We start from the raw sequence: 21,285 nt of genomic DNA, 5'->3' as shown, positions 1-21,285 counted from the left end.
AATTCAATGTTCCAACAGCAGATGGCGGCAGAGGGCCTCTGTGCGCAGAAGGCACGTTTTTTTTTTTTTTTTTTACTCCTTTTTATTTAGAGATGTTTGTGTTGTACATGCTCCAGTTACAGTGAATTCTTGTACCTCAGCGTGATAAATAGAGGCATGTGCGAGTGATGCTTAAAAGAAAAAGCACTATATTGAATCCTCTCGCCTATAAGAGCGCGTCTGTTGTGTGGTGGGATTCTTGCATTGGAGCGTCTTTTACGAGATTTTGTAATGATGCTATGGCCCTGCCCTATAAATAACGGATCCATCGCACCATACGCGCTCCCAGTTGCCATTAATGTGTGTGGGTTTTGTCTGGGGTTTTTTTTTGCATCGTGTGGGAACATCCAGAGCATCAAAACGGCACAGGCTGCACACTTCTTCCCACTTTCTTACTCGTTTAAGCGATGGATTCAACGGGGACAATTGTGCATTTGGTCTTCCATGTAACCAGCTGATATATTTACTTTTCTGGTTTCCACATTATGCCGGGAATCTATCGTGCAAGTAAAATGATAAATCTTTGGGCACCTATCTGATTTTGTAGCCTTTAATCGATGCGCGTTTGGAGAGAATAAACACCTCTGCCGGCACGAAGGCGAAAAATGTGATATATATATATATTTTTTTGTTTGTTTTTTCATCTCAGGACTGTAAAGGATGGGTCATGTTAGTAGCACGTTTTTTTATGGTCTGACCACGGCTGCACATGGGAATTGATTTACCTTGTTTACCTCCTGAACAACACACAGCTCCCCACCGCCTTTTTGATTTATTGTCTTATGGGTACAGTCATCCTTCCGCCTCCTTCCCTCAGGCTGATCCTCTAGAAAACCCACTCCCCAAACTGGCCTATATTTCCCAAAATGAATTTCGACCAGATCCTCTCTGCCGTCGGAGGCTTCGGCAAATATCAGAAAATTTTGTACATATGGATTTGTTTACCCCAGATCCTCCTCGCCTTCCACATGATGGTGAGCATCTTTACCGGAGCCACGCCACCGCATCACTGCCGAGACAATTCGAGCTCAGTAGCCGAAAATCGGTCCTTCTTCCCCGGTACACTCAGCCCGAACTTCAGCCTCTCGGACTCCTTCTGCTTCTCTTCCGATGTTCTTCTGCAAGGCAACCGGACTGAGCGCGTCCCGTGTGGCCAAGGATGGGTGTACAGCAACGAGACTTTCCAGAGCACCACAGTCACCGAGGTACAGGATGATTATGGGGACATGAAATAATGTGTTTATTCGAGGGTGAAAAGCAACTTTGATCATTTATAAAGTCTCTCTTCTGAAACAGGCGGAAGAATTATAGATTATGTTTAATATTAACCCAAAATAACAAGCATTTGGAGACTTTTTTTAAATAATAAAACTAAAGCAGGACCAATAAATTAAGGGATCTAACAGCAGCAAAAATGTCTCAAAGTACTATAAGGCGCCCATAATCTTCAATATAGGGAATGTACAAAGTTACTTTGTTATGGTAGTGTGATGGCCCCATTAATATCCTGTTCCTCCTTTATCTGTACAGAATGTGTTCAGAAATCTAATCTAAATGTACGTGTTTGTTTCACTATCTGCTAGTGGGACCTGGTGTGCGACAAAGCTAGACTGAACAGTCTTAGTTCATCTATCTACATGTTTGGCCTGTTGGTGGGATCTATGGTGTTTGGAGCCATGGCTGACAGGTAGGCTCTGCTGCTCTCCCTTTGCCTGGAGCCCTGTAACCTTTCACTTTGTACACACAGCCAGATCCCCAGCATCAAAGCATGGCTGCAGGGGCAGACACAGCTGGAATCCTGGGCATATGGCTGCCATATGTAAGTAGGGTAGGTGTATGTCATGGTGATTGAGCTGAAAGGCTAAAGTTATACCAGGGTTACAGGGGTGTTTGTGCATTATACATCTTTTGAAAAACAGTATAAATCTTATGTGATAAAAAAAATATATTCAGTGTTTCTTGCAGGGTGAAAATGTCATGGGACGCTAAATCTCTCCCATACTAGTGAAATTCCTGAAGGTGTGTTGGCAGGGAGTGACCGTTTTCACACATTCATAAACTCATACTGGCCTGTATTGACTGGCTTCGCCCTGTCTCACAGTCACAGTTTTTTTTTTATGCACTCATTTATGCATGTGCTCAGAGAGCATAGTCATGTCCACTTCTTCTCTCTCTGTGCAAGGTATGGCCGACGTTTCGTCCTGCTGCTGTCCATTGCTCTTCAGACTGTGTTTGGAGTCGCTGTGGCCTTTGCACCCAACTTCCCTGTCTATGTGATTCTTCGCTTTATAGTTGGCTCCACAATATCTGGAGTTATCATCAATGCTTTTGTACTTGGTACTAACCAAACACATACACAAACACAAACACTCAAACACAAACAATGAGATTTGAGATCAGTGCATGCGTAATAGTAAGAGTGGTTATAAGTGCATATTGATCACCAGGATTAATGAGTTTGTTTGGCTCACATTACCCTTCCAAAACCCATGAAATTTTTTTTTTTTTAAGGCTAATTCTCACAGACATTTTAGAAATAGAGAGTTGGTTTTTAGCCATGCTTGCTGTGTGACTGTAGGGTCGACAATACTACTTTGGTCCAGACTGACATATCTCAGCTATTGGATGGCATGCTATGGAATGTTGTACAGACGCTCATTGTTCCCAGACAACAAGTCTTTAGTGCCACCATGATGTTCATTCAGTTTTTAGTGAAATGTCTCAACAACTGTTGGATGGACTGCCATGAAAACTGGCACATGCATGTCCCTCCTCAGGATGAACTTTTACAGCTTTTGTGATAAAGTAACTTTTTATCTAGCACCATCGTCAGATCAAAAATTTGATCATGTTGCTGCAAAACATTCCCCAGCCTCATCTGTATTTTGTGTTTTGTATTATTTAGCAAATATCAGCATGCTAATACATTAAACTAGGGTGCTGAACATGGTAAACACAGTACCTGCCAAACACCAGCATGTTAGCATTGTGATTGTGAGCATGTTCACTCATCGGTGTGTACAGTTAGCTACGGCGATGCTGAAGTTTGGATTGCTTGCATAACTATTACAGAAACTGGAAAACAAACAGCAGACACAACTGTTCATTATCATTCTAAGACAGCTGTGCATTAATGTTTTCATCTTATCTGTCAGACCTTCAGATAATGTACTTCAAGTGTAATGATGTCTCATGCTGTTTTGTGCTATCTCCTACCCAATCCCAGAGCACAAACCTTTGCCACTCTTTCCTCTACTTTAAAGCTCCAAACCACCAATACCCATGATTCCTCCTCTCCTCTCCTCTCCTCTCCTCTCCAAATCCTGCACTGTTTTACCTCCAAAGGCACCGAGTGGACATGCACCAAGCGACGCATGCTGGCCGGTATCATCACGGACTATGCTTTTGGCTTGGGCTACATGCTGTTAGCAGGTGTAGCATATCTGATACGAGACTGGAGAAAGTTACAACTGGCTATATCAGTGCCGGGCTTCCTGCTCATCTTCTATATATGGTGGGAGATTCAATGGACATCTGAACATTAGATCCACTGTGCATTCACACATTTCTTGGACATGTATACATGAATACTGTCTTTATGACCCTCATTTCTTCTTATGCTCTCTTCTCCCTTCCCTATTTCCTGGCAGGGTGCTCCCTCAGTCTGCCAGATGGTTGTTGGCCAACGACAGGAGAGAGGAAGCCATCGCACTCCTTCGCAAGGCAGCACTTGTTAATGGCCGAGTTTTACCTCCTGCTGCTCAGGTGTGTCTCTCTGCATTTGACTCCATTTACTCTCATCCTATCTAAGCCATTAAAATGTTTTTCTTTTTTGTCTGCTGCATATTTAATGGACTGGTATGAGAGTGGTACCAGTCTTCTCATCAAACTCTTCTCCGCAAATTCATGCGGTTTATATCTATCCATGTATCCATGTGCACATTAGGTAGAGAAGTGTGAGATTTTAAGTGGAGGGAAGCGAAGTCACTCGGCAGTGGATCTCGTACGAACACCTCAGATGAGGAAGAGGGCTATCATCTTGTTCTACATCTGGTAAATCTGGTTTGTGTGTGTGTGCATGCACATATGCTTTTTAGCATTATTACCATGTTCTTTACCATTTTCTTTCTTTCTTTTTTCTTGTGACTATATCCCTGTTCTTCTTTTGCAATCCCAGGTTTGTGAATGTGCTGGTGTACTACGGCCTCTCACTTGGTGTGTCCAGATTAGGGACAAACCTCTATCTCACCCAGTTTGTGTTTGGGTTGGTCGAGATCCCAGCTCGATCTCTGGTCCTGATTGTGCTGCCCTGCAGCCGCCGACTCTCCCTGAGTGGCTTCCTGGCTGTTGGAGGCCTTGCCTGTCTGCTAATGCTTGCTGTCCCTGCAGGTAGGATGGACACAGTATTTGCATTCATATAGTTTTGTGACAGAAATGACTGTTATCACTGGGATAATTTCTCTCCTTTTTGCCTTCCCTGTTATCCTCATCATCCCTCTGTAGATCATCCTAATGTCCTGACGGGTCTTGCCATGGTGGGGAAGTTTGGTATAACTGCTTCCTTTGCTGTAATTTATGTGTACACCGCTGAGATATTCCCCACTGTGCTACGGTAAGACACCTTTGTCTGTACAATTACATCTCCCAAGTATTTTAGTTTTGTCTCTTAGGATAATTCCTACAAAATCTATTCCTTGTGTTCCCATAGACAAACAGGAATTGGTGTGTCCAGTATGTTTGCGAGGATGGGTGGTGTGTTAGCACCCATCATCAACATGCTTCATAACCACAGCCCTGCTACACCTCTGGCCATCTTTGGTACCTCCCCGCTGCTGGGTGCTGTCCTGGCCCTGGCACTGCCCGAAACTGCAGACAGACCTCTTCCTGACACAGTGGAGGACGCAGAGAACTGGGACGTGAGGTAAAATATAATGTGACTTCTGTTTTCACTGGAATGGGACTTTGCTTTTTTTTGACTAGTGAGGAAAGTAGAATTTGTGGCAAACTGAGGTGAATTTAATTGTATTTTCTTCATCACAGAAAGGATAGGGAGCAGTTTGATGTGAGTTACCAATGTACAGGAAGTCAAGTGTGAAAATCATGGAACTAAAAATAATGCTGTGATTTTCTTAGTTCTTTTAACACTTTGACTTTCTGTGAACAAGGTGTTGATGTGTACAGTTTCTGCATGTTCTGAGTCACTTGTGAGCTTTGTTCAGAGTGCTTTTAGTGTGCCCTTGGTGCTCAGCCTCCATGACCCTGAGCAGGATTTAAAATCTCACTGCCCCATGTGCTCCCATGTGAAAAACCAACCTCTGCCACCAGCTCTGTGTGTACTTTATGTTTTGTCTCCTGCAGGTCACCTCCCAACAAGGATAGTCCTGAGATTTGTGAGGGTATTAGCCAATCAGCCAGCAGCACAGAGGAGCAGGAGCTACGACATCTAGCAAGCCAGACCTAGCTGTATCTACATGGGTGCACACATGCTAATATTCACACATTACACAGCCTCAACTTCGGTTTCAGATGCGGTACTTCAAACATCCTCTATGCATTAAAATGTCAGGATCTAATTAAGAGCTCTATGCAAGAAAGCCAAACACATTTCACCCGCCAAACTAGCATGCACATGTGCACAAAGCAGGCATTCACTTTGGCCGCAGAGGCGAATCAACAGCCTACTGTTTTACCAAATGCAAGTAAACACCCATATAAGTCAGGAACAGTCCTGTGCTGCAATCTTGTGCATTCCTCAGAAGTTAACACTTTTATTCTAAAGTTGAGAGCTGGTTTGATATATTTTAGTAATCTGGGGAGACACATTAAATAGTTCCCCGAAAGACTCTGTAGACACACAGATTGCATATTTGTATGTATTGACACACCTACAGGCATCAGCTCAACTCAAACTTCTGAATCTGTTCTGAAGAATCAGACTGGGCAAGAAGACTTAAGCAGACTGCCACTTCCTCTGTAATGCAGTACACATAGTCCCATTGAGCAGCTATTTTTAGGACTTTGTATTTTTCAGGACTCAAGGATTTATTACATTTTGTGCATTTCATGAAAGCACTTATATAATATTTTTGTATAAAGGTGTCTGTGGACTGTTTGTGGAATATCTTTGTTGTACAGTATCTTGATGCTGTATGGAACAAGCAACTGCCTCATTTTCTATTTTATGCTGTCAAGCCAAGAGAAATGAAACTAGTCAAGTAAGATTGCATGCACTATAGTTACCTTCATTATGCCTAATGTAGCCTTTTGTTAGACTATTGTAGTTAATTTGTAGCTTTGAATGAAACCTGAGATGTGACTGCGATCAGCATGTGGAGATATTTGATTTTTATCATTTTTTGTGGAGGTTAGTTTTCATTTTATTATACTCTGATGTAAAATTACTTGTCATGATGACTTGGATCTGTGAAATATCTTGTGATTTTTAAACATGTTTAAGGGCTGTTATAGTGTATGTGAAATAGTCATACAGAAAAAAAACCCCAGCATGGATCAGAAGCACAGGTCATGTAGTATGCTATATAACTCAGGAAAAGGGATTTTATTCATCAAGAACTATTATTCCTATGGCAGACATTTGGGGTTAGTATTATTTGTGAAGTATAGAAGTGTGTGGAGGGGAAGAGCTGTTATTCCACTGCATGAATTTAGAAAGCATGCCTTTCTGCTGTTTGATTAACCAGAGATGTCACTCGAGCCACTGAATGGAAAATTATCCAGTTTTTTATTGCATTGATTCCAACCCAGTGCATTTCCAACAATGCAACAAATTTCAAAAAACACATTACAATCAACAAATGGAAATGTATCACCAAATGTACTTAGTACAAATGAAATGAAGGCACTGTGCCTATGTGCTGTCAGCAATAAACTTACCAAAACCATATTTGAAAAAAAGCGGACTGTGTGCGAATTGTGCAGTACCCCAACATTATTATCAAGCAGCTCGATCTGATGAAAACTACATCAAAACTTCCAAAATTAGGTGTTGTTCATCCTCAGGCACTCACATAGTGGCTTTTACAGAGAGATTTATACAGAGAGAGGACACGAGAACATCTATGCCAGTGTTACATATGTAGCGTCAGTGGTGACGCCACAGTTGTTGTCCTTCATAGACATGAGAATGTAGCCGTCATTGCCCCAGTAGGTGGACCATGAGTTCTTTATTAACCAGTAAGGCTCACCGTCCAGGGTCCCATAACCCACTGCAAGCACAGCGTGGTCCAAATCATCAGTGGTGTTACCTGAAAGACACAAGAGACATGCTGAGTTGTAGAGAGAAAGAGGAAGACAGTGGCTGATGTTTAAAATAAAAAAAGTATGAGGACCAGTGAGAGGCAAACTTACCACAGGCAGGTTCGTAGTAGACGCCATGGCTGTAGAAAACAAATGATCGATGCGATGCATCAATACTAACAGCCACAGGCCCGTTTTTATAGAGCGCCAGCTTAAGGGCCTCTGCATCTCCTGATGTGACATTGGTGTAGCTCTGGATATGTGCGGTAAGCTGGGACGAGTTCACGTGGCAAAATCCATTCTGTTCAGAGAGGAAAACAAAAAATTTAAACACAGGGCCCAGGAGAGTTCAAGCAGGGTAATCAGGCTTTACAGTTAGACAACACATCTCATGTTTCTTATCCACTCTGTAAAAAAAAAAAAATAAAGACACACAATATTGTTCTAATTCCTCGGCAGAAGTGGAAATCATTGCATGTCTACTGTATCAAAGAGGTGTTAGTGACCAGGTTTGAGAGAGCTGCACAACAAGAGCACACACAACGTTTGAATAAGTCTAGATTTAAATTAGACTTGTTTAAAAGCTGTATAAGGCTTGTGTGTCAGTAAGAAAAATCCCAATATCACTTTTGCAGGTGAACGCTGGTGGAAAATGACTCAATGTTTTTTTCTTAGAGTTAGGTGCAGACAGTTGGACTCACAGGCACTTCTAACTCTGCTAGTCTGTATTTTGGTAATTATCCCCAAGTACGGGCATCACTTGAAGTCATCTCACCATTCCCATATAGGCTCCGTAGGTTTCTGTTGTGGCGATGCCTCCATGTTTCATGATCCACTCGTACGCTCTCCACTCTTCCCCGCCGTCACAGCCGTTATTGCCAAAACCCCAGGAACAGTCCACCAGCATCTGCTGAGACAACACCTGCAGGGAGCCCGTCTGAAAGACAAGAGCAATAAACGCAGATTATTCACCTGTCCCTGAACTGCATGAATCAAATTCTCTGACACACAACACCGACAGTTTCACCAGCTTTGTCATCTCATAGCGCCACACCCGCTTCTCATAACCTAAAATAAACTTCAAAAAACACTGATCAGGTCAAGAAAGAAACGTGCTGATGGTTTAAGAAGGAAAAAAAATCAGAGTAAAGGTCATGTCAGAGATAAAAAGAGCACATAACAAAAAACAATCAAGACCAGATAGCTAAACATATACACAAGGTCTGAGATAGGAAGAGAGAGAAGTTTAAAATGAAGATCTTTACACCAGCTGTTATCTACAGGTTGCTAGGCAGACGCTGTGAGATCACAAAGTGGCAATTTTAAAATTGGCCCCTGGAGAGTGGCTCTGTTTATGAACCTGCCGGTGGGGATGGGGACGCAGCATCACGCAGGTCACTTCCTGCTGCTGCGCTGTGTGCTGGCAAAGGCACAAAGACGAACTGCTGGGAACTCACAACAGTACTCTCTCGCAGCCAAGTCAAACTGTACTTGCAACAATTAGTGGAGTAATCACCTACAGAAAAGTTCATGCACTAAGCTCCAACTCTGTGGTCTCATTAGTGTGACTGATGAAACGCTTTAGTAATCTCTGTGAAACTACTAAATAACTGAAAGCTTAAACATTAAATGGTAGGATTTGCTTGCTTGCCTTCATTTTCAAAAAAAAAAAAAAAAAGCTTTTAAGAAATTTCTGCACATTTTGCTGGAACACTGTCAACATTTTTGATATTTCATTGGATAAAATATTTGTTAAAATGTAACCAGTGTAAGAAGGAAGTGTGCAGAAACACACTTCTTAATGACTCTACAAGGCTCTTCTAAGCTCAAATGATAATTTTTTAAACAACCAACCATCTCCCAAATGTTTTTCAGTTTCTCCCTGCAGTGGGTGAATGACCTCCTTAGATATCTCCTTTATCACACTCTTGGTGTGTGTGTGAGTGTGTGAGAGAGCGACTCAAAGAATTTGGTCACTTCAGTGGGGTGCCATCAAATCCCATAATAAACCGGTCCAATGTTTGGCAACGAGTTGCTCAGCAACACGGGAGAAGGAATGCCTTTGAGCTTTGCCTTCCACGGGATGGAGGCAGGCCAAAGCTGACATTCACGGACTTTTATTCATTCACACACACGGTCAAGTCTGTCTAATGTGAGTGAAAGTTGCACAATGATTCGTCTTGTGGACCCGCCCCTGCTCTGAAGGGGACGACTTCTCTTCACTAACAGCGGCACTTTTCTTAAGCTTTATGGAGGCAAAAAAAGGGCACCTCAGCTGAAGTTCGTCTGATGTATATTTCTAAAGAAATAGTTTCAATAAACTGACTGACTATGGACATCAACATGAGAGAATAATACTTTTCTCCACATTGAGGTATTTTTTCCCGCAAAAACATTCTCAGTTCATCCTTACACAAATGTCCACAATAATTACAATAATTACCCTTGTTATGTATTTCATACTGGTCATTTTTTAAAAATGTTTTACACCTTTTTTTCCCCATTGTGTTCTACTGGGGCTTTTGAACGCTGTCCTGAGAATTTAACTAACTCCACTTCATATCTACCCCATGTTTATCACTGATGCATTTCTATAGCATGTTTGGCACAGTATGTCCTTCGTTTCCATGAAATGTACTGTATGTTTTCTGCCTAAATGAACCACTTCCCTACAGGAATGTTACATCTTATTATTTGTTAAAATAATTTAGAAAGATGCCAATAACTGCAATGCAAAAACCAACATGAACAGATGAAGCCCCCTGCCGAACATCTCTGGCTTCAAAGAGCATAAGGAAGCAGCCCCGTTAGTTGAAAACACTGGATTGGGGCCAGTGACTGTGCAAGCTGATTCTTTTTTTTTTTTTTTCACCTTTAGGAAGAGAGCGCCCTCTACTGCTCCAGTGGTGGCAAAGCTCCAGCAGGAGCCACAGATGGCTTGGTCCTTCACTGGAGTCACAGCCCCTGAAAGGGAGAAGCAAATACTAGGATGTCCTGCCAGACAGATGCATCTTTGGTAAACATTTCAGAGATATATATATATACACATATATATAAGTATATAAGTATATATGTACCGTAAAGCCTCCAGTCAAGTAAATCGGGTACTTTCACCCCTTCATAAATCTTGGAGGGGAAGAGAAGCCCTCTGTTTGGAGTCTTTCCTCGTCTCCTTCCCCTCATTGTGGCTAGCTCTGACGTGGTGCGATCTGACAGAGAGTTCAGAGCCAGAGAGAAAGGCAGCCCTGCTCTGTTCTTGGAGTGGACATACCTGGAGTGGCAAACAAGGAAACAGATACCAGGTCATGTAAAATCCTTAAACTAAAACCAAATCTATGTCCTGCTATTGAACATGGCAATGTCCTTCAGGAAAACATCATGATGGGAATGCTGCAGCGTCACAGCTCTTCAGTACTTTTTCTCCCTCTTACCGGAGGTTATGAACAAAAGCGTGCTCCCTCTTCTCATGTTCTCTTTCATCGCTGTACTGACGCTGAAACTTCTCCTTGAAATGGCTGAACATGCGCTGTGAGTGGCCTGAAGCTGACGTGTGGATGAGATCTTTCATTGGATTGGCCAACATGTGATGCTCCACTCCTGGACCAGGAAATCCCCCACAGCTCATCCCTGTGAGGGAAAATTTAACAGAACAGAAATTAATTTTCTTAACGTTTTAATTCTTAATGGTCTTGATGTACAATAAGTAACTATAGCACAGGAGGCCACAAACCTTCCGGCAGGGAGAAGACTTTAGGGTCCACATGAGTGCTGAACTCTTTGTAGTCCACCAAGTATTTGTCATAGTGGGACCCCAGCAGTGTGTTGTATCCCATCATCTCATAGTGGAGGGGTGTGACGGGCTCTTTGCCACCCACACCTTTCTCAGAATGGGTCACCCACAGTGTGTACGTGTTCTTCTTGTACCCAACAGTCGTCACATTCTGCCAGACTTCACACAGGGAACCTCCATAGTACTCCATCCTCAGGAACTGTGGGGGGAGACAACATTTTGACTTGTGAGAACACAGACAGAGAAGGTGAAGAGTATTTTATCAGCAGCAATAAATCATGGTTAAAGTAAATGTGACACCTTGGTGTAATTACATCAAAATGAACTTAAATCTCATTCTTTAAGTTCAGTGTAACAGACTCTCTGGATGTTTTACAGCCAAGGAATTAAGCATGCCAGGGAGTGTTACACCAGTTTCTGTGACTGCTGAAGTGCAAGACCACAAATGCAGCAGCAGTTACACTTAAAGCATATTTAGCTGGACTTTCTGTTTCTGTACTATAATATAATAACCCAGGATTTAAACATTCTTACGCACACACACACCTGGAAGCCTTGCACATCAGGCAGCGATGTCTGCGGTGTGACTGTTTCATTCTTTGTTCCGTTGATCTGAAAGCACTTCATCACGTTCTGTTCCAGCTCTGTGGTCTCAGGCGTGATTTTATAGGCAACGCCCCACTGCTGCTCTGCCCCAAGCTGGTATGTCGACACTTGGCCTGTTGATAATCAAAATGAGAAATGTTCAAGTTACAAGATTATTGGTTCCTTTAAGGCAGAGGTTTACAGGGTTGCAGACCTATGCCACAACATTTGCTACGGGGGCATGAGAAAACAATGTGTTTCACCAAAAAAGCTTAAAAAAAAAACTTTACAGACTATTGTAGAACATACCTATAACCCTGTGCTTGGTAAAGCAAATGTTGAACCTTTCCTTATTAGTCCCTGTCCCCAAACAACAGTATACCACACTAACACTAAGCTGACCGACAGAAGGAAGGTCTGTTTACCCTGTTTACACCCACAAAGACTATACAGAGTCACTATAATTACGAGAGCCTTGACTCGACCTGATCATAACAGAAAAAGGTTGAGAGTCACATGAACATGTAACATGATGAAGCAACAAAGTTCCCCCGAAAGTGCTTACTCATACTCTTTCACTTCTTTGCTTATATACTGAGTGACTATGTTCCAGTCTGGTCACTTTGGTTTGACACAACAGGCTCTCAGTTTCACATCACTAATCACGTCAAGCAGGGAAAATACAGAGTCAGGTTTAAGAGCCACAGGTCAAGAGGTTTCATACCATGGTAGTAGTCTATCCGGCTTGACTGTGCTGTGAGGTCTAACCAGGCCTCAAATGGCTCCTTGATCTCAGCGTAGGGCAGAGAGATCATTCCTGCAATGGAAAGTGCGAAAGAGTTAAATAATGAGGCTAAACTAAAATGTGTAATCCTCTGCTGGTGTAGAGCTTACCTTTGACATGATAGCTGTTTCCAAAATCTGGAGGGGAAGGGACAACTTTTCCCTCTGAAGATGAAAACAAACACAAGAAGTATTGTTAGGTGCTTTACATGAACTGGATTTACAGTCGTGTTACTGACCTCATCCATGTATTTCACACAAGGACAAACAGGTTACATGTCATTCTATTCTTAGACTATGAATGCAGCTGTAATGACAGAGATATCACTGACTGTCCTATACAGATTTGTTCTAACAGTGTGTCCGTATCAATTAAAAGGAAAATGAAAATGAGGGGACTTTTCCAAAGTTGTTCCTTCCTTCGTACACACATGACAGAGAATTAAAGGCCTTTCTGAGAGTGATTTCATGAAGTTTTAGCCAGACAAGAGTTGCACAGTATGTTTTATGTATAACAAATAAAGTTGTACTTATCCAATTCAAAATTAACATTGTTTTTGACATATTTAACTTGGTATTAATTTTTTTAAAAATCATATTCATCATCATCATACCAGTGCCGTATGTCCACTTGTATCTTGAAAGTCTTGTTCAGCTACTTGAACGATAACGTCGCTATTACAGCGTCTTAGCTGCTTTAGTAGCATGTAGCTAGCTGCTGCTAACACGGAGTGACAAGTCAACTGTTGTCCCTTACCTGTGACAGCCCACAGAAGAACAGCTGCAATGTACCAGCGCCGCATTACTTCTGCTTTGAGCTCAGAAAATCAGGAGAGAAATGCAGTCAGACCACGCTCAAACAAATACACATGACTCTGCAACCTACAGCTCTTCCAAAACAGTTATTAAATAACTTACAGCAAATACAAAGTAATTGACTACCTCTCTCAACCAATCACATTGAGGCCTGGAGGTATGTAGGCCAATCAGAGGCGAGAGGTGGGCTTTATTTTGCAAGGATAACATGTGATTTGTGTCATATGACTAAACTCTAACCGTCGGTTATTATAGGTTTTGGAAAGATGTGCTTTGTCGGAAGTAACAACGCAACACAACAATGCGAACTTCTATACCAGTTATAAACTTCGTACCTCATAGACAACTCAGCTTTACTTATTAATTAAAAATAAGGGCACAGGAAATGAATAAAGTAAACAGTATTTAAAGATTAAAGTCTGAAGAAAGGCATGCCTAGGCAAGTTTACATCAACAACAGGCAAGTACAAAAAAGAACAACAGATGAACGGAATAAGTACAGAGAATCGGTGTAGTATAAATAATATAAATAGTATTTCTATAAAGAAAAATAAAATATAATTAAAGCTGCAAGCAGCGATGAGCGGGACCCTTTGCGAGCCGCGGGAGCCGCAGCCAAGCAGGAGTCCTCTATGTCCTCTCCTCTCTCCTGCTCTTCTCCCCAGAGAAGCACAGTAGTATACAGCAACAGAAAAGACATGGCCCTTTCCCAGCAGGGGGCACTATGAGTGTATCATCATATGAGCATATAAATGAGAGTGTGAAGGTCATCCTGATTATCTGTGCAGAGCAAACATGTAATTTGATTAAATGGACAGTGTGTTATTTGTAAATTACTTTAGTGTTGTTTAGAGTTTGTGTAGACAATTCAATTGTGTTATTTTCAGCCACATATGTTAAGAATACCAGGATGTACTTGGTTAAATATATCCTGGTATTTGTGGATATATATATGAAAAAGTTAACTTTAATTGACATTTGTACTTTGAGTGAGTTGTGTTTATGTGACTACATGTGTAATGTGGTTACAAGAAAGTTGCACATGAAAAAGTATCATGAAGTTTGTCAGGCGATAACTGACACAGTCACTGTTTAGTTTGAGAGATGTTGATGGTGTCTTATGATTGATCAATGATGTCTGTGGCCACACCCATTTTGTTTTGGGAATTCTTTGTATAATGTGTTGGTTTTTGGTTAGATGGGGTTTATTTTGGCAGTATAAATGTTGATCTGCATTGTAAGATGAATTATCTGTGCAGATAAAACATGTAATTTGGTTTGATGGACAGTGTGTTACTTGTAAATCACCTTAGTGTTGGTTAGAGTTTGTGGATGGAGGTTGAGAATGTTTAGTAGTGATTAATATATAGTGATTAAAAGCAATTTTACAATAGTTTGTTGTAGGCTTGTTGATGTACACGTGTGCATCATAGCCCTTTTTTCCTTTTTATCTTTACTTAATAATTTATTTCTACTATGTGTTTATTATTGATACACAACAGAGCTGTGTTGCAACTTTTTAAATCTATTTTTTTTTCTTTAATGAAATTTTTATTTTTCCTGTGTTTTATATAGCTGGTGCACAACAAAGCTGTGGCGCAGCCTTTTTTACTTTACTTATATTGTTTTTTTGTCATGCGCAACAGAGATGTGCGCTGTCATTTTAACCATTTGTCCTTTACTTATATTCTTATTTTGACTGTGTTTCTATTGGTAATGCAGAACAAAGCTATGTTGCAGTCTTTTTACCTGTTTTTCTGAACTTATATTTTTATATGTACTGTGTTTTTATTGCTGGAGCACAACAGAGCTCTGGTGCATTTTCTAAATTTCTACTGTGTTTGTGTGCTCTTTACGTGTCCAAATCCTTTGCTTTCTCTACTTTCTCAACAAAAAGAACTATTTCAAATCATGTACATCATCACTTACCCACAGATGTAACGCAAAAATACATAACACATTACAGATTATATGTCATAAATCCATGCTTTGATTCTATAGCAGTAATACATATATGTCTTATTCAAAGTAAGGTTTTCTTTCCTACATTACAACAGCATTTCCACAAATGCCATATCTCATTCTAACTAGATATGTTGATAATATTGATATTTAAGAAATGCTGTTGAAATATAGGTTTTGCTTTACCTTTACATCACTTCAAAAAGCAAAAGGCACTGGTTATGGTACACCTAGTACACTAGGGTGGGGTTCAATTCCCTGCAGTGCCATGCTAATAGATTGATGATGTAAGATCCTAAATCTACACAGCTTGTCATGACAACTCCATGTTAACACATACACACAGCTACACACGGCACCTACTGGGGTACAGTCTTCTATGCTGTGTGTACCATACAGCACCTACTGGGGGACATGTCTTCTCCCCCAGGAGGTGCTGTATGTTTGAAGCATAATATGAGCATGTCACTGTGTTCTCTTTTGTATGCTGATCAGTTTCTCCCTCTTCATCTGGTTTGCTACATGAAAAATACACATAACTACATGAAAAATACACACGCCAGACCGTGTAACCCAGACCAAGGCTTTTCACAACTTTTAGTCATGAAGGCCTTAAGAGCAAACAGAGCAATTTTCAGCTGATTGATCGGACCATTCTCCTAGGACGAGTTCGTTAAAGTACAAGCTGTGCAAAACGCAGAATGGCGGCATTTTTACAAAATGGCGGACTTCCTGTACATCTTAGAACTTTCCTCCAAGAGACTTTTTCTCATATGGATGTGATGCATCTGTATAACAAATTTCAAGGCCGTGGGTCTTAATTGGAATATTTTCAAGCTCTAGGAGGCGCTACAGAGCTGTTTGGCCATGCTCGGTCGCACGGAAAGTGTAAAACAAGACCTTTCGTTGTAGGAAAATTTTGGGAAAAGTTTGATGAGTTTTTGAGCACTTCAGGGGATGAAATTACCCGACAAAGTAGCGGGACAAAAATAAGAGAGGAGGAGAGTAATAATAATCCCTTCAGTTACAATACGGCTCGCACAAATTTGGTACTTGGGCCCTAATAAAAAACGTCATAGTATAGTATGGCGTCAAAATCGGCTAAAAAAAGTCAAAAAAATTTTTGGCCTCAAAATGTCATAAAAAACGTCATAGTATAGTATGGCGTTTTTTTCGGGCAAAAAAGTCAAAAAAAAATTTCGGCCTCAAAATGTCATAAAAAATGTCATAGTATAGTATGGCGTTTTTTTCGGGCAAAAAAAGTCAAAATTTTTTTTGGCCTCAAAATGTCATAAAAAACGTCATAGTATAGTATGGCGTCAAAATCGGCAAAAAAAAACTCAAAATTTTTTTTGGCCTCAAAATGTCATAAAAAACGTCATAGTATAGTATGGCGTTTTTTTCGGGCAAAAAAAGTCAAAATTTTTTTTGGCCTCAAAATGTCATAAAAAACGTCATAGTATAGTATGGCGTTTTTTTTTCGGGCAAAAGAAGTCAAAAATTTTTTTGGCCTCAAAAAGTCATAAAAAACGTCATAGTATAGTATGGCGTTTTTTTTTTTCGGGCAAAAAAAGTCAAAAATTTTTTTGGCCTCAAAATGTCATAAAAAACGTCATAGTATAGTATGGAGTCAAAATCGGCAAAAAAAACTCAAAATTTTTTTTGGCCTCAAAATGTCATAAAAAACGTCATTGTATAGTATGGCGTTTTTTTCGGGCAAAAAAAGTCAAAAAGCTTTTTTTGTCAGGCGTTCACCTGAACTGTTCTGAGGGGTGGCGGACACAGGTGCAGACCAGGCACAGAGAGAGTTCAAAACAAAATCCTTTAATAGTGTCTAGATCGGTACACAGGCAAGCAGTCAGTAGAGGCGAAAGCACAGAGGGATCAGGCAGCAGTGGGTCCGGTAGCCAGGAAGACAGTCCGCGGGGCAGAGGTACCAAGGGGGGCAGGCGAAGGCAGAGTCCAGTAATCCAGCGTAGGTCGAAGCACGAGAAGACACGGGCGAAAGTACTAGAGGGCAAGGCGAGAGACAGGTCGAAAAACAGAGCAAGGATCCAAAAACACAACTAGGCTGCTAGAGAGCTATGATACGCTGGTAAGTTTGCGGCAAGGCACACAAAACAAACTGGCAACAAGTGCGGGGGAAAGACACACACTAAATACACCAGGGATGGGAAGACAATTGGACACAGGTGTGACACATTAGGGAAGAGCAGGTAATCACAGGCAGGTGAACACACGAGGCGGGGAAAGACAAGACACCTGAAACGAGAGGAGAACAGTGAGTAACAAAATAACACAGGAAGTTAACTAAAACGTAAGCAAAACAATAAACTTCAAAATAAAAGCCCTGGCTCCAGCAGAGACCCTGACAGTACCCCCCCCTCAACGGGCGCCTCCTGGCGCACCTCCTGGCTTCTCAGGATGCCGGCGGTGAAAGTCCCGGATGAGAGTCTGGTCCAGAATCCGTGATGTTGGTTCCCAGGACCTCTCCTCGGGGCCATATCCCTGCCAGTCCACCAGGTACTGGAAGCCCCTGCCCCGCCGCCGAACGTCCAAAAGTCTTCGTACAGTGTAGGCTGGCTGACCGTCGATGAGGCGAGGAGGAGGTGGTGGTGCAGAGGTGGGTTGAAGCGGGCTGGTCTGGTGTGGCTTAAGCTGAGAAACGTGGAAGACCGGGTGGATTCTCATGGTTCTGGGAAGACGGAGCTTAACGGCGACGGGATTGATGATCTTGATGATTTCAAAGGGTCCGATGAACTTGGGTGAGAGCTTTCTAGATTCAGTGCGGAGCCGGATGTTTGTGGTAGAGAGGAGTACTGACTGTCCTACAGAGTAGGTTGGAGCCATGGAGCGATGTCGGTCAGCCAGCCTCTTGTTGGTAGCGGACGAGCGGAGCAGGGCTGCCCGGGCCTCCCTCCAGATGCGTCTGCACCGCCGGTAGTGATGCTGTACCGAGGGGACGGAGAGTTCGGCCTCATCCTCAGGAAACAGAGGGGGTTGGTAACCTAGTGCACACTCAAACGGGGAGAGACCAGAGGCAGATGAGGTGAGGGAATTGTGTGCGTATTCTACCCACGGTAAGTCAACACTCCAGGTGGTTTGGCGGCGGGAACAGACGCATCGGAGGGCGGCCTCCAGATCTTGATTGGTCCTCTCAGTTTGGCCATTGGTCTGTGGGTGGAACCCCGAGGAAAGGCTTGCAGTGGACCCAAATGCCGAGCAGAAGGCCCGCCAGACCTGGGAGATGAACTGGGGTCCACGGTCTGAAACAATGTCCTGTGGGATTCCGTGAAGTCTGAAAACATGCTTGGTGAGTAATTGTGCGGTTTCTAGGGCTGATGGAAGCTTGGACAGGGCTATGAAATGTGCAGACTTGGAGAACCGGTCAACTATGGTCAATATTGTAGTCTTACCCTTAGAGGGTGGCAAACCAGTTACAAAGTCCAGGGCGATGTGGGACCAGGGGCGACCCGGCACTGGCAGAGGGTGAAGTTCGCCTGCAGGTGGCTGGTTGCTGCCCTTATTGAAGGCGCAGGTCGGGCAGGCGGCCACAAACTCCCGGACGTCCTTAGCCAGGCCGGGCCACCAGAAACGACGGCGAAGGAATGACTCAGTCCGACGGGCCCCTGGGTGGCAGGTGAGACGGGTTGCGTGGGCCCACTGCAAGGCTTTAGGGCGGACGGCCCTGGGAACGAATGTCCTGCTGGGGGGTCCCCCTCCGGGGTCAGGCTCCTGGATCTGGGCGTTGCGGACCTCATCCATTATCCGCCAGGAGAGGGCGCCAAGCACACAGGAGGGGGGCACTATGGTCTCTGAAGAGGGAGTGACCTCTGCTGCCTCAAACTGACGGGAGAGGGCGTCAGGCTTGGTGTTCTTGGAGCCAGGGCGAAAAGAAATAGAAAATTGAAAACGACCAAAAAATAACGACCACCGCGCCTGTCTAGAATTCAGCCGCTTCGCAGTCTGGATGTAGGCCAAATTCTTGTGATCAGTCCAGACTACGAAGGGCTGAGAGGCCCCCTCCAGCCAATGTCTCCATTCCTCCAGGGCCAACTTAATTGCCAGTAGCTCTCGGTTTCCCACATCGTAATTTCGCTCCGCCGGTGATAACCGGCGGGAGAAAAACGCGCATGGGTGCAGTCTCCCGTCCTTAGGGGACCTCTGGGAGAGCACTGCACCCACCCCGGAGTCTGAGGCATCCACCTCCACAATGAACTGGCTGGAGGGGTCTGGTTGTACCAAGACAGGCGCGGAGGTAAACAAAACCTTCAGCTGTCTGAAAGCAGAAGCAGCTTCAGGGGACCAAACGAAGGGGACGGAAGGGGATGTGAGACCCGTCAGGGGGGCGGCCACGACACTGTAGTTCCGAATGAAGCGTCTCAGGAAATTAGCGAATCCCAGGAACCGCTGCAGTTGTTTCCGGTTCTCTGGGACAGGCCATTCGAGGACCGCCCTCACCTTCTCTGGATCAGGTCTCACCTCTCCTTCCGCCACAACAAAACCTAAAAACGAAACAGAAGGTGAGTGAAAGACACACTTTTCGGCTTTAACAAACAATTTGTTCTCTAGCAGCCGCTGGAGCACCAACCGAACATGCCGCCTATGTTCGGTGATGCTCCGAGAAAAAACTAAAATGTCATCTAAATAAACAAACACAAAACGATGCAAAAAGTCCCTGAGGACATCATTAATCAGGTTCTGAAACACTGCAGGGGCATTTGTTAGGCCGAAGGGCATCACCAGATATTCAAAGTGGCCGAGCGGTGTTCGGAAGGCCGTCTTCCACTCGTCACCTGCCCGGATACGGACCAGGTGGTAGGCGTTCCTGAGGTCTAACTTGGTGAACACCCGCGCCCCCTGCAGTGTTTCAAATGCTGAGTTCATCAGCGGCAACGAGTAGCGGTTCTTTACTGTAATGTCATTTAGTCCACGAAAATCAATACAAGGACGGAGGGAGCCGTCCTTCTTACCAACGAAGAAGAATCCCGCCCCCACAGGTGAGGACGAGGGCCGAATGATGCCAGAGCTCAGAGAGTCCGAAATATACTGCTCCATCGCCTCCCGCTCAGGCTTAGCCAGGCTATACAGCCTAGCTTTAGGCAAGGTGGCCCCTGGCAGGAGGTCGATGGGGCAGTCATAGGGTCTGTGAGGGGGCAAAGACAGAGCTCTGGACTTACAAAACACGGCAGCTAGGTCGTGGTACTCCCGGGGCACGCTGAAGAGGTCAGGTGCGGGCGGCGTCTCCACCGTGCCAGAGGAATCACCCCCGGGAGTCTGAGCTGAACGCAGGCAGGCGGCGTGGCAGTGATCACTCCAGCCGGTGATCCGGTTGGAGGGCCAATCAAGGAGTGGATTGTGGAGAATTAACCAGGGGTGACCAAGAACTACAGGGTTATGGGGGGAGGAAAAAACAAAAAAACGAAGGTGCTCGTGATGATTACCAGAAATGATGAGGTGAACGGGTGCGGTGCGAAACTTAACTGTGGACACTAGGCGGCCATTCAGGGAAGTGACGGGAATGGGATGATCCAGGGGTTCCAATTGAATGCCTGCCTGCCTGGCCAGCTCAGCGTCCAGGAGGCTCTGTTCGGCCCCGGAGTCAATTAGGGCCGAAACAGGAACAGAGCCCCCCGGAAAGCAGACTGCCGCCTCCACAGAAAAACAAGACTTCTTCTTAGTGGGCGAATCCTCCCCGCTCGTCAAACTGCCCACAGCTATTGACGAGCGGGGGCGTTTGGGCGCAGTCTGCACTCCGCCACTAGGTGACCCCCCTGGCCGCAGTAGAAACACGCACCTGACTGCCGCCGCTGCTGGCGCTCCCTCTCCGTGAGCCGGTTACGACCCAGCTGCATCGGCTCCTCGGTCCTCATCTGGGGAGGCGGAAAACCTGAGGAGACAGAGGGGTTAGAGGTGTGGGGTGAGCCAGAGGATGCCACCGTCTTGGCTGTCTGACGGGGCTCGGAGCGAGAAGCGGCGCGCCGCTCCTGCTCCCTGTCGAACAGTCTATTGTCAATTCTAATAGTTAAGGCAATTAGGTCATCCAGGGTTGA

The 21,285-nt window shown here is 44.0% G+C and overlaps 2 protein-coding genes across 2 annotated transcripts; one reads left to right on the top strand and one right to left on the bottom strand.

Annotated features, from left to right (window-relative positions):
- The first annotated feature begins 808 nt into the window (after window positions 1–808).
- Window positions 809–6,897, top strand: si:dkey-166k12.1 (solute carrier family 22 member 6-B). The gene is made up of 10 exons (XM_041053636.1): window positions 809–1,244; window positions 1,623–1,726; window positions 2,222–2,376; window positions 3,385–3,553; window positions 3,690–3,804; window positions 3,986–4,092; window positions 4,217–4,428; window positions 4,543–4,651; window positions 4,748–4,960; window positions 5,398–6,897. The coding sequence occupies exons 1-10, from the start codon at window positions 906–908 to the stop codon at window positions 5,498–5,500; spliced, it is 1,626 nt and encodes a 541-aa protein (XP_040909570.1). The 5' UTR covers window positions 809–905; the 3' UTR covers window positions 5,501–6,897.
- A 138-nt stretch (window positions 6,898–7,035) lies between these two features.
- zgc:110239 (uncharacterized protein LOC550326 homolog) lies at window positions 7,036–13,393 on the bottom strand. The gene is made up of 11 exons (XM_041053635.1): window positions 13,212–13,393; window positions 12,566–12,619; window positions 12,396–12,488; window positions 11,633–11,805; window positions 11,027–11,285; window positions 10,728–10,923; window positions 10,374–10,567; window positions 10,169–10,260; window positions 8,072–8,233; window positions 7,408–7,597; window positions 7,036–7,304 (listed from the first exon to the last, which is right to left on the bottom strand). Exons 1-11 carry the CDS (start codon window positions 13,255–13,257, stop codon window positions 7,117–7,119), a joined length of 1,647 nt encoding a protein of 548 aa, XP_040909569.1. The 5' UTR covers window positions 13,258–13,393; the 3' UTR covers window positions 7,036–7,116.
- Window positions 13,394–21,285: the final 7,892 nt, after the last annotated feature.

The sequence above is a fragment of the Toxotes jaculatrix genome, chromosome 13 (assembly GCF_017976425.1).
Source record: "Toxotes jaculatrix isolate fToxJac2 chromosome 13, fToxJac2.pri, whole genome shotgun sequence".
NCBI classification, from domain to species: domain Eukaryota; kingdom Metazoa; phylum Chordata; class Actinopteri; family Toxotidae; genus Toxotes; species Toxotes jaculatrix.
The sequence above is the reverse complement of the archived record's forward strand: the minus strand, read 5'-3'. Positions and strand labels throughout refer to the sequence as shown.

Excerpts from the sequence above, each read along its gene's own strand:
- si:dkey-166k12.1 (XM_041053636.1), top strand. The coding sequence starts at position 906 with ATGAATTTCGACCAGATCCTCTCTGCCGTCGGAGGCTTCGGCAAATAT. Across the intron at positions 1,727-2,221 it reads TTTGGAGCCATGGCTGACAG|GTATGGCCGACGTTTCGTCC; the intron begins GTAGGCTCTGCT and ends TCTCTGTGCAAG. Across the intron at positions 3,554-3,689 it reads CTGCTCATCTTCTATATATG|GGTGCTCCCTCAGTCTGCCA; the intron begins GTGGGAGATTCA and ends ATTTCCTGGCAG.
- zgc:110239 (XM_041053635.1), bottom strand. The coding sequence starts at position 13,257 with ATGCGGCGCTGGTACATTGCAGCTGTTCTTCTGTGGGCTGTCACAG. Across the intron at positions 11,806-12,395 it reads CCGGATAGACTACTACCATG|GCCAAGTGTCGACATACCAG; the intron begins GTATGAAACCTC and ends GATTATCAACAG. Across the intron at positions 7,598-8,071 it reads ACGGAGCCTATATGGGAATG|AATGGATTTTGCCACGTGAA; the intron begins GTGAGATGACTT and ends CTCTCTGAACAG.